The sequence below is a fragment of the Hippoglossus stenolepis genome, chromosome 6 (assembly GCF_022539355.2).
Source record: "Hippoglossus stenolepis isolate QCI-W04-F060 chromosome 6, HSTE1.2, whole genome shotgun sequence".
Classification (NCBI taxonomy): Eukaryota; Metazoa; Chordata; class Actinopteri; order Pleuronectiformes; family Pleuronectidae; genus Hippoglossus; species Hippoglossus stenolepis.
Window position 1 is genome coordinate 23,452,643 of NC_061488.1, and position 13,576 is coordinate 23,466,218.

The 13,576-nt window shown below is 40.7% G+C and overlaps 1 protein-coding gene across 1 annotated transcript in view; it reads right to left on the minus strand.

The window, feature by feature from the left end:
* Window positions 1-4,878: 4,878 nt before the first annotated feature.
* Window positions 4,879-13,576, minus strand: part of LOC118110443 (kelch domain-containing protein 8B) — a 134,886-nt gene continuing 126,188 nt past the window's right edge. Inside the window, exon 5 of the mRNA XM_035158175.2 lies at window positions 4,879-13,438. Coding sequence (XP_035014066.1) covers window positions 13,242-13,438 — 197 coding nt within the window. The 3' untranslated portion in view covers window positions 4,879-13,241. The remainder of the gene's footprint in view (window positions 13,439-13,576) is intronic.

A 13,576-nucleotide genomic window follows, 5' to 3' on the forward strand; every position in this document is an offset into this window, starting at 1 on the left:
TAGACAGAGGTTTGGTGAAGGAAGAAATACTTGTCCTGGGGAAACATTTGAAAGTTAAAAACAAGACTCTCAGCAAACTGCAGAACCAGAGGAAATCGGAATCTGACAGAGAGAAATGCTATAAAATTCAATTCTTACTCAAAACCCTCACCCACCATGAGGCTCCTGATAAATAAACTGTGTTGTTCACTCAGGGCGATTTCACATCCACCTTGTTTGATGTGGTTCTTCTCACTTTTCAGTTTAGTCTGAACCAAACGATCAGGTGTGAAAGGTGCTTCAGGCCACGATCCGAAATTTAGTCCGTCCAAAAGAGGTGGTGTCGGTTCAGATCAAATGAACCATGGTCCGGATCATTCGCAGTGTGATCACACCTTTTTGAATAGTTCCAATTGCAGGAAGTTGAGACAGCATTAAATAATAGATGAAGAAAAAGAAGAGGAAGCCACCAAGCTGACCAGAGGAGTGATGGAGGATCCCATGTTCCCTCTCAGCCTTCCCATGAGCCATTTAGGAGCTTTGCTGCAGACACCAAATCTGGAGATGAGAGTTACATGCCCATCAAAAAGTGCCTCAGAACAAGAAAGACAGAGCTTTAGTTTGATGCATCCTCTGAACATGTTGGAAGGACACAAGTGTTTATACAAGTGTAGGGAAAAACAGCTTGACGGAGGGAAGTTCAAACTCTGTTTATGTTCTCGCCTCCACACACCTTCTCCATCAAATCGTCCAAGCATAAGATTTTCAGGTTTGGAAAGCTGCAGAGATTGTTGGACATGCAGTTTCTTAATCTGAGGCCAGAAATTTGTGGAGGGGTGGAGGGTTTCCAGCCATTCAACTGTCTGACAAGCAGCAGACAGAATATACTGGCATCTTTGCAAAATATGATGCATTGTTTAGGAAGACTTGCCTGCAGTAGGGACAGTAACGGAAAATGTTATTAAATCAGCCAAAATTTAATTAATTAATAATAATAATAACAATATATACAACATATATATGTACAATACTAATATATGTAATCATATAACAGGAAAAAAAACATTCTACTAAACTGTACTCTACTTAACTACAGCAATTTTGCTTGGTAACATATTTAGTTTTATTAGTGGCACTCACTTCACATGCCCTCAAAGACTTGAGGGTGTTGATTGGAGCAGGGCACTTTGGACAAAGAATTGTTTTTACCACTAGGTGGCAGAAAGAGACAGGTGATTAGGATTTATTCAATTCAACAGCAGAACAACTGTGAAAAACACAAATGTCATCATTTTAATGAAACTTATATTTACTGAAAATGAATGGAGAATTAAACTGAAAGTGTATAAAAAAAAGAGTGAAAAAAAAACTATGCTTTGTTAACACCTTGTTTCTACTTCATGTGGAAGCAGAGTGACTCCTGCACTGCTTGATCTGTTATTGCTTTAATTGGGACTGAAAATATGTGGCACCACTTAATTTCCTTTAACTTCCTGCATTAAACTACTTTCCTAATTAAATTTTGCGGGCCCTATATTGTTAAGTGTCAAACACAAAGAGAGGAAGCAGGGAAAGATCAATTTAGAGAGATAACAGAGTTGACTTGGCAGAGGAGTGGAGGACAGGCTGTGCTCACGGTTCTATAAATGAATAGCCGCGCTCTGCCGGGGCTCATGTAATAATCATCTCCATATTGCAGCAGTAAAAACACACAAGTCACATCTCGGAGGGAAAGATTGGGGAATTCATGCCTTGAAAGGTTTTATCCGCTGCACCTGCAGGTTCAAGATACTGTTCAGTCCAGATATGCTGCGAGGAAAAGAGCTGCTGCAGTGTGAAGCAAGTGGACCCCAACATCAATGTGTGCATATACTGTAGATACAAATACATACAAATTACATGAGTGCAGAGCTGTATTATTATAAAAGCAGTGAATAGATGATGATGAGGATGATGATGATAATGAGAATGTAATATAATGTAAACAACATCTAAAATTACAGCTGTAGGTTTGTGAGTATTGTTTTAAGACGGACTCAAACCACTGAAGCATTAAAGCCACACATTTTATTTCCACTTTAATCTCTGAGGGAACAATTACAAGTGTTTGTGATGAAAGAACCTGCCAACAAATTAGATCAAAATGTTTTTGTTATCTTATATAATGCATTAAGCTCATTTGTTTAATTCATGTTAATGATATTAGGTTGGTTTCCGGCTGAATTTCCATCTGTTTGATCTGTGTGCGGTGTTTCCTGCCTGTGTGAGTAGATCAAACCAAACATAATGATCGATGTAGCAAATAAATTCATGATGCCATGGGTTCAGGAGAGAATAATAATATGGGTAAAAGAATTGTTTTATACTCTGCCAGAATGTTCATTAGACCCAGACTCCTGATTTCCTGTTGTTCATCTGCCTTTTTCTGTGCCTGGGTGAAAATAATAAGGTCGTGGTCGACAGCCAGTGAACAAAGTCTGTGTGCATGTGTCCCAAGAGGAAGAACCCTCATTATTCTTCAAACCCAGACCACAGATATCAGAGGGATGTTTAATGTGACACATCCGACTTGAGTTCCACTAGTTTTATGCATTAATCATCTTCGGTCGGAGATTTAAATAAGCATCTTCAACAACTTGTTTATTGTCATTACCCTTACATGACATAATTGGAATAATGCTAATTATGAATATGTGGACACCAGGGACTGCCTGGGTGAAAGAGGTGAAAGGATGATTATTACTCTTTGATTAAAAATGATCATTAATAATTAAGTACCTCTCATTCTTCGGCCTAATGCTGCGTCTGACTTAAGCTAACGAGAGGCCACAAAGAGACCTGTGTTTGTCTGTTTAATTGCCTTGTCCTTGGTCCTTCAATAGTTTAACAGTGTATGTGTTTCAGTTCATCCTCCCTGCTGTCGCTGGCACCTAAACCTGTCTACTCAGTATCGATGGCTGAAGGGAAATACATGTCACTACTGTCAGTGGACTTTATACGGCCGCAGTGCCTTCTGTCCAAATTTCTTCTTTTGCATATCTGGCTAACTGGGTTACTACAGTCGGCATATCTCCAGGGCCAGAGAGTATATAATGCTGTATCCTAATGTCCGCAGCTCTGTCCTCGGGTTTGCTGGATTTAATTTATACTCCGGTAGCTTCAGCTAACATACCTAAGTCTCAATGTGCATTAGTTAGTCCTCGTAAAAACATTTCTATTGTAAGGTTTCAAATGAAAATGTAGCAGCATGCTACGTTAGAATGGGAAATAAATAAAATAAATAGTATTGATTAATATTGTGCTTATGTTCTGGACAAGTTAATTAATAAGTCTTCAAAATATAAGAAAAATGTGACAAAATACAGAAGTAAATATACTATGTTTTCCTGGGTTCAAACTGTTTCCAATATTATTGAGAAAGGTTTTGTGAATCTTATCATTGTAAATGCCATAAAGTGCCATATGAGAGTAGAAAGATTGACAGTAACAGCAAATTAAAAGGGACTTTTGAGGGGAAGAGTTAAAGCTGGGGAGCAGGAAATCTAAACACAAGCAGGCTATCTTTGAGTGCAGGGTGCAGGGTTTGAAGTACGAGCATTACAAAATCAATAACTCCTGATCTCACACACAAAAGAGCCATAGGTCCTGGGCTTATTGAATGGTCAATTTTCCTGCTTTTTCAAACTCATTCCAACCTCGGATTTTGCTTTCAGTCACTCATACTTAAACGCACAACAAGGAGTTTTTAACTGGTTATGAAACCATCTCATTTGAATATTGCTGCCTCTCTATGAGCTGCAAAAGCAAATGAGACAATCAGGAAGAAAATTGGCTTTTTCTACAAACTATTCTCAATGTCTGTGTTCAGCTCGGACCACGGACCAGGTCCGATAAAACGATGTACAGCACGGTTAGTGTTGGTGTATGAACGGTACAAAACCAAAATTAGTGTTTTAAATCAATGAAAATGAAAAGTTCATTGTAGGAGCTTTAATATACTGAAATTCCTTCTGAAAATCTAAGGTAACGTCAACACTAATACACATTCACTTTAAACTGGTGGTTGAAAACCGATACGATTATAATCCCAGTCAATACTAACTATTTATATCCACTGGGCATGTGCACATCAGAGGTAGATTGTCTGCTCTAGCTGGTTGCTTAGTTGCAGAAAAATACTAAAAAGGAACAGGCTTGTAATTTGTTATCAATGATGCATTCACCACTGGTAGTCGTTTCCAAAAAGTCTCTTTTCTGTTAGAACGTATCTCTGGAGTTTTCAGACTAAAAGATGTGCCAGCTGTTTTTCTCTGAAGTCTCTGATTTAAAGCTTAAAAATCCAGCTGTAGTCAAAGCCAAAGAAATCCGTTATAAGGTTAAAACCTAGTAATGTGGATGTAGCTTAAAGATGCTGTAAAAACAACAGCAGCAACAGCATCTCAATCACAGCATTTAGCAATAATGGCTGTTTCCTCTTCAGTATGACAGCTATGCAGTTCCACAGACAGGTTCGTTGGAGAGTATCAAGAAGAAAGGAGATTCATTTGGACAAGCAGCTGACCATGGAGCCATAAATCCAGTTATTACCACGGTGAGAAAAGAAGTGCTCATTGTGAGTTTTTCTCTCTCTATAGAAGTGCTCCATCCATGTGCTGCGATTGAAGTGGGTTTTGATGTCAGCCTCATCTATAATGGATCAGGTGACATTGTTCTGATGACAGCTCCTGATACACTTCTTCAGAGACGGGCACATGGAAATAGGCAAATGGAAACAAATCCTGGTATATGCTCTTTCCTGTCATTATCTCTGCTCTTTTTTCTTCCTCCGCGATTTCCCCAGGAGCAGGTGCCGCAGTCAGACAGGGAGGGGGAGAAAAAAAGTACACGGGACATATGGAATCAGACAGCAAGTCAAAATAGTTTATTATAGAACAGGATTCATAGTCGAGGCACTACCTCACATTTAGTATAGGCACTGAACTACTGCACTGGAGTCACAGCCACCACTCGGTCTGAGGACCAAAGCCTGCCAACCACACCACCGGCACAACGCTGTCATCAATGCGACCTACATCTGCTAAATCAAGAGAGCTGATGTGGATCTTCTATGAAGACTCACTCTTTTATATTTTTATTAATAAGAATAAAAAAGAAGCTCTCCGCCATCTCTCGTCAGGACGTTATTAACCAAGAGATTTGGCTGTTAATGGAACCGACTCTGACCGAAAACTTTTAAACCAACATTAACCTTTGTCATGATTGTGAAAGTGTCCCAGTGTGACTGGCAGGCTTCAGTGATGGGAGTCAGCCTTTCCATGTGGACATTACAACATCCTACTCATCTAACCCAGTCTCCCGGATTCTTCAATACATTTTTCTACTCCTCGTCTTCCATCCAACACGTTAACACAACACTGCAGGGTCATGAACCTATTACCTTGACAACAATAACCCCAACCCTTTGTATTACTATGATGACTATTATCATTATGATATAGTTCATAATATCAAAAGTCATAGCAGCATATCCCCTCTTGTTTCCCTCTGTCTGTGAGAGTATAAAAAGGAACCCTCGTCGCAGCAGTCTAATCTTGTTTGTTTCTAGAGGGATTATCAAGCAGCATAAATTAGGTTATAATAACTTTGTACATCTGTGGCGCAGAGTGGGATCCTCACATCAGCTCCATCAACAGCACAATGGGTTTGCTGCTGAGTGATGCTGAAGAGAAATGTATTGAAGCTCGTTCCATGGTTTCTAGCTTGCCTTGACTTTTGCCTGCGTATGTCCTAATTTATGTTATAGATCAGTCCACTATGACCCCTGTCAAAATCTGAGCTGATTAATGGGATAATTTGACCTTTTGGGAAATGTGCTTTGATTGACACGCTCTCATGGCTAGACAAAGGGAAACTGCTAACTTGTGGCTTTGATGGGGGAATTAATTATTTCTCAGCAAACATCAGGCAGCTGCAGTGACTTCCTGAAGCCCTGTTTAATATTGGGGTTGCCAGGCAACAGCTAAAACACAGTGCCGACGTATCGGGTGGATAAACAGACAAAAGGTCAAAAAATAGTAACAGCACACACTGAGTAAGGCTCTGGCTCCATATAGAGACATGAGAGTGTTATCAGTCTTTTACCAGATGCTGTCCACACTGTTTCTCAATTCTCTGTCTCAGCTGTAAGGAAAAAGTAATTATATATAAAGTTGAATTGACTGTACACTGAAGTTACACAGAAACGTGTGACTGTAAATGTATATTTTAGAAACACAAATTTACCGAAATTGTTTATTTGATGTTTATTAACATTTCAGTGTAATGAAAGTGAGTGGATTTTTGTGTTCAGATTTTCTACAGAATTAGGGCTCTCGCGAGACACAAATTTGAAAAGGAGTCTCTCCTAATTTTTAATCCCTAAAATTGGTTGAGTTAAAAACCCTCAGCGTTGTGTTTCTTTAGATCCTCCTTGCTTGATAGTAGTCCATGCCCCCAGTTTGAAACACAGGACTTTTGATATGAACTATTATATCGCTGTCCAACTGTCTTCACTGGATTGATTGATTGTCGTGTGTAAAATAGATCTCGTGCACCTTTAAACATTCAAATTAGCTTTCTAACAATGTTGCATTGCAGCAATTAAAAATGTCATCTGGATTTAAGTGAAACTGAATTTTGTTTGCATCAGTTAATATGGTCTAATTGCAATAGACAGGATAATGAGCTGCTATCAGACATGCACTCAAGTCTGGATAAAATCAGGGGATTATCAGGGCTGTTGTCCTATTTTGGGTTATGAACTGCTTTTAGACATGCCCTGAACTCCAGATAATCTCCTGACATTCTCCAGAGGGGCTGTAAGTGAGAACGCAAATGTCAGAGTGAGAGGCTCTGGACATTGTCTGGATTTTCTCCAGTCAAACTCTGGATAATGTCTGAGTGAACCTATGTGAGAAACCAGCAGATCTGCAAACTAGAGGGCACGATGATGACGTTTCTAACAAACGACGTACCCAAAAACTGAAAAAAACAAAAGTAATACAAATATCTCAGGATAAAAAAGAGGAGCCACACATGTAGAAGACACAGACAAAGATGTCAAGATAGCTTTTGGTGGTAACAGCCAAGGTACTGTAAACAAAAACATGTGATCTGCGCAGGGGCATTGATTGGCTACGTCCTGCCCCTGTCTGCTGGGCCCCCCCTCATCTGAATAGAGATTTCTGTAATGTTGTGACTGGAGAATCTCCTGCTGCGTTGCTCATGTCTGAAAACAGCTTTACTTTATAAAGTACTAATATTTAGGTTATATTTATTAATTAGGATTTTTCATAGTTGGATATATATATATCGTTTCATTGTTTGTGGTAAGATGAGGCATTAGGTCAGTGCTGCAGGGGCTTGATTTACTGCTGAGTGAGCTGTTTGAAGTGGCAGAAGTTAAACCACTTTATGTTTTCACAGTCATTACAGGGATAAAATACAAAGTGAAAAGTTTTATAACATAAATAAGGATATATTTAACTTTTTAGAATTTCACACACGTTGACTCGCACCTCCCCAAACACAACAGTCCTCCTCTCTCTTTGTTTAACTTTTTCTTTCTTAACACCTTCAGAACATTAGATTCGGTTCAGTAAACCTCCCAAATTACATTTGCACATACAGTACAGAGCACACGGCAATACTGATCCACTGAGACCACGGAGGTTTTACCAAGTCAGTCACTGCAGGGAGGCAGCACAGTTCACCCAGAGAGATCAGAAGCAGAGACATGTCTGTACAAATAGTTTAATACTCAGCTCTGAAAATGATGGACGGCTTTGAAGACCAGTGGTTCTCCAGCTGCCGGGGATTTGGAGATGGCGGCTGTTTGAAGCATGTCGGTTCAAAGCCCCCTCATATATATTTTTAAAATTAAATTAATTTTCTGCTGTTCGGTGTCTGAAAACCCAGAGAATAAAAAATCCACTGATATACTCAAATGCTAATAAAATATGTTGGTGGCAAATATATCTTTGTTCACCTTCCTTTCATCCTTTTGTAGACATTTCTCCCTAAGAACCGTACGTCAGCTAGCATGATTACGTACTGTACAAGACCAGCATGGTAAAAATAAACAGATCTATGTATATATTCCTATCGAAAAATAATATTTCAGCAAAGCTTTGCAAGAACACACAACTAGTGACAACCACTTTGAGGAACCCAGCTCCGATCTGCACAACACCACGGCACATCTGTCACCTCACAACCTCAATCCACAGCACAAACATCCGGAGGGAAAAAATATGAACAACAATGAACAATTAACAACAACAAAAAACAACCATTATATCCATCTTGATTTGTCTTTTCAGGGCCAAATATGAAACAAAACACAACAAGATCGTGTGGGTATGTTAGTGTAAGAGGAACACATGTATGCTACCAGCAGGTTTTGACACTGTTCCTCGTTGCCCAGGAAACTGTGTTGATTTTTTTCCTGCACAAAAATCATAAAAAGAAAGAAGAAAAAAAAAAAACAGAGAGCCTTTTCATTGTAAAAAAAAAAAAAAAGAGACAGTTCTACAAAGGACGCACAAAAGTGAAAACTGTGTAAAATCAGCTTCTGCCACCCCCGGCTTTGCTGAACGCACCCCCGTTGTTTTGTCAGAACCTGAGTCTGTGGACCTTGTTTTTGTGAATCAAGCGGTGTGCCTACACTGAAACAGGGCCCTGAATGTTTCTTGGACAAGAGGGTACAGCATATACTGTGTCAACAGATGTTTCGAGAGGTAATGATACACAAGGCAACTTTTTGGGGGCAATGAAAGAAAGTTTGTTTTCTCCAGATGATGAAACGTGCCTGAAAAGAAGGTGTTATGCTTGTGCATTTGTTTCCATTTTTCAACATTGCTTTATTAAAAACCTGTGGAATCATTTTAGGGCTCTTATTGCATTGACCTGTGCCTCAGATTCTTTAGATCGTTCAAATCTCACCCAGAAACCCATAAAACTGAATGAATGCTCTTGTCATAGGAAGCAGGAGCACCATACATGTAGGTTTTCAACCCGTCCTGTAAGAACACATTTACAAATGCTTGTGCATCATCTGCTCAGGGCCTGATAAAAAAGTACAGCATGAAATTAGCTGCTAGCTGCACTGAAGCATCCTGCTCTTCTGTTCTGTGTTTCTCAACCTGCCGTCAGGAGCAGCAGAAGGATTTCAGTCCGGTGAGTAAACAGCTCGACACGTTCGTCATATCAGGAGCCAGAAAAACACATTCCAGATGCGTCTTCACCGTAAAACAATCTGACACTGAAAGGGGCAGAGAGGGAGTCTCGGAGAAAGTTTCTTTTTTTTCAATACAACTAAAGAAATCAGATTCCCCAAACAGAGAGCTATAGCACTGGAAAAGTCCCAGAATTCCTTCGGGACTGCAGTGTGTCAGATACAGCTGATTGGGGAAAACACACTCTAACAGACGGCGAGCCTGTCTCTGTTTCAGAAATGTGCACAAACACACACATGCAGTCAGAAGTACACAACTGTGATCGCACACACAGGAAATGATGGATGTAGTGACATTGCACTTATGAGAATTTTTTTAATTAATATTTCATTAAATGACTATATGTGTCATATGAATGTTGTTAAAGACAACAAAATCTCCAGCTGCAGCCTTTAAGGCTCATGTAGCTCATTGTTTTGGTTGTTGGGTCCACGCTGTTTACAGTTGGATACCATAAACTGATATAAAAAGGGGGAAGTATAAAAGCTCTGATGAGACAAAGCAAGAGACCAGCTAGTGAATTTAGAAGTTAAAGAGTTAAATAGATTCTTAAAGAGATGGTGGTGGATAGTGCAACACAGAAGTGTAAACAAGGCCAATTATTGTTTTGTGTATTTAAATATTTTCAATCTTTTGGGTGTATTTGAGCAAGTTATATGACAATAGAAATAGGTGTTTTGTTGCCAAAACTTATTTCCTTCTCCAAATTCCTCCATGACAAAAGCACACATGCAAGGGTACATACACACACACACACACATTCTCGCACGCACACAAATTGAAGCTGCATCAAGTCGGTTAATCAGTGTTGGATGGAGGGCCACAGTCCCCTACCAGCAGAGCTATTTAGCGACAAAGTGATCTGTGTATTCTCTCCAAGCTTTTGAGGTTGGTGCCAATAGAACTGTGTGTGTGTGTGTGTGTGTATGTGTATGTGTACTTACATCTTTGCGAGGACCATTTTGAGCACAGACCTTATGGAATGAGGATATTTTGGCCTGTTTGAGGCTTACGACTTGATTTTAGGGTTAAAATTGGATGAGAGTCATTTTGCTGTGATGATTAAAGTTAGGGAGTAGAGAATGCATTATGTGTCCGTGTCAGGCGAGCATGCAGTATCTGAGTATGAGTGTTTCGGGTTGAAAGTCAGTGCTTGACTAAGCATACAGGCTGTAGTGCGCACGTGTATATGTGTCTGTGTTTGTGTGTACATACAGTATGTGAAGGCTGTGAGGCTTCCACCAAACACACTCAATTAGGTGCACACAATGCAGCCCCAGAAATAACCAACTGTCAGCTGGCATCTCATCCGAGCTCTTATCTGACTCTGCTAACAAGGTGTGCCAGGATGCAGACCAAAAAAAGCACAAAAGCTGGGGCAAGACAGGGAAAAGGATTTGTGTGTGTGTGTGCGTATGTGCATGCTTTCCTATGTAATAAACAATGCTTACTTTGTATCATTAACTCTACAGCCTTTTTATCCCCCCCCCCCTCTTTTAAATTAAAAGATGGAGACGTGTAGACAGTATTATCCTGGGACCAGCCAATCATATCGCGTGATCTGACCTCTCTTTAATTATCTACGTTAGATAATTAAATGATCTACCTAACTGTGGCTCTCACATCAATTTATCATTCTGTAGTACACTTTGTCTTCAATCACCTAATCATCAAATACACTTACCATCAAATCATCATGGCATAGGGGTATTAGGTGACACATTAATCTCAGACTAATGCTAATTCCACTGTGACAGTTCCACCTAGTGCATCTGCTTCAGCTGTAATGATTGATTGTTCCAGTACATCATTTCTGAATGGAGAAGAAGATGACTGGTTCATCACATGGATTTTTAAAAAATGCTTCATATGTGGCAGGAACAGTCCACAGCAGAACAGACCAAAGCTGTGTCTCAATTTAGGGGCCGCATCCTTAGTCGGCTGCATTCGTAGACTGATTGTGTCACATCAGCGCAAAACTGTCCCAATTCGAAGTCTCCTTCAAATGCAGCCGACAAATGTGTCTTTCCACCCCAAGAGCAACAGAGGCTCCACCGGTTGGTTACTTCACGGACCAACATATCCCATGATTCATTATCATTCAGTTCAACTGTTTTTCAAAGAGGAAATGGCGGCAAAAAGCGAGGCGAAAAGATCAGGAAAATGTATTCTTAAATGTAAGTATTCAACCGAACAGCTAAAAAAACAGTTTTCGTCCATAGCTTTGTTGCTAGGCGATGGCCGTGACGGCGGGGGGAGCTGGTAATACACTAGGAAGACCAGTACGTCTCGTTTCGGTTCGGCTGTGTAGACCGGGTCCTCCGCAGGATGTGGCAGCTGAATTGAGACACAGCTCAAAAGAGGCTACATGCTACCAGCCAAAAGTAAACACTGCAGCAGCTCATCCTTTGTGTTTCCTGTGTGGCCTGGTCTGCTGTCTACAGGTCACTGGATCTGTCACAGGTAGTTCTGCACAGCAGCTCCCTCCATCATTGTTTATCCCCAACTCTTACACACACGTCTTTTGAGAATCAAATGCTCCGTCAATATGCCCCAAACACATTTCCATTCAAACTGCTGAGATTATGTGGCCGTATGGATCACAGACCACCACTGAATGAGGTCTGACTGATCTGACTTCAATCTGTTTTTTGTGCATTCACAACTTGATCAGGGAAAGCCCATCGGAAACCCAAAGGGAAACACTGAATCAACGTAACCAAGATCATAACAATAAAACACTAATCTGTACTGTATGATTTTGTCCATTTTGTACGACAATTAAAAAAATGATGAAGCCTAGGACCAGTTATGGACAGGCATCTGACACAGGAGTCGTTACCTGGACCTCAGGATGCTCCAACTATGCACAAGTGCCTTCATTGCTGCAAAATGTTGCACAGTTATCATCAAATGCACTTCCTCTTTTCATCCATCATCTGGCTGCTGAGTTTGAGCTAAAAGAAACATTGTACTGCCATCAATCATAAAGCTTGAGGGGAATATAATGTCAGGTGGCTGATGTTTCGATTATTATTTATCTTTCAGGATGCTTCAGTGCAGCAGGTGCTGTTTGACTACCTCTGCATTCACTCCATGAGCTCCTAAATCTCCATTCTGCAGTGTGAGGAACCATTTGAGTTTGCTGATCTACTGCTGCTGTGCTCATGTCGTAGCAGAGGCGGGTATATGGGTAGCAAAGCGAGATGCCGACAAGTTCAACCACAGTCAACTCTTCACCAACTACACATGAAGGAAACACAGTGACTGTGGTCAACGTCAGCCGGCGTTTCACTGGTCGTTCCTAATTTGAGCCGCTTGCGGAGTGAACGCATATCAAGGGCCACTCTTGTTGACACCGTGGTAACGGTGGCTAGCAGTGCTAAATATCACACGTAATGTATACAACACTGAAACCAAAGGAGAAGAACTAAAACAGACATTTACATTCCCAGAACGCCACTGGTCGTAGAAAAGTGTTGAAGCTTGCTGTTGCAGCAGCAGGTGAGAGCGACGCTGCTGCAAAGAGGAAAGACAGATATGGCCCTATGTTCCTTTATTATCCAGCAAAGTACCCTGCTTTTATTCTGAAAAATGCTCAACAGTTCAAAGGCGTGTTGTTTCTTCAGACACAGCGTGTGTCTGTCGTTTTTTTGCTCATGTTTTGTCTTCCTCTGATTTCCCCCGAGTAGAAAAGCCGTCACTTTTCTGTTCTTGCCAGTCACAGCAGTCAGATTGACTGTCCTTAATCCTGTATTCGTCCATCTCTGTCACAAACTGTCTCTGCAGATCCCATTTAAGAAATGCTTGCTGAAGGTGACAAGTATATCCCAGTTCAGAAGAGGAATCCATGAGTGGGACATTAAGATAGAAAAGTATCTCAAAGTGTGATCTGTGGATCCAATTCCTGTGTTTCTGCACATACATGACTAAAATATCAATGCTGCTTTGCTTTATTTCCTGTGTGTGTTTGAGTGTGTGCATGTGTCACACTGTTTCCTGTAAGCAGAGGGCTTCCACAGCATTACTGGGTCCCTGTGCGACGCCACCAATGACAAAGAGCATGCTGGTTGTCTGCAGGAGTGCAGAGGAGGAGCGTGCAGTGGGCATGGGCGCCACATACTCCCAGCGCCGCTTCACGGGGTTGTAGCTCTCCACTGTGCCCAACGGCGTAGGCTCATTACCTGCAAAATGGAAAGTTAAATGTTAGGATGACAATGCTAATCAGGATTAGCCAGTTCACATTGACAACAACTGGAAACAAACAGATTCCGATCTTCAAATTGATATCACACACATATGGATAACGTGTACTTATCACA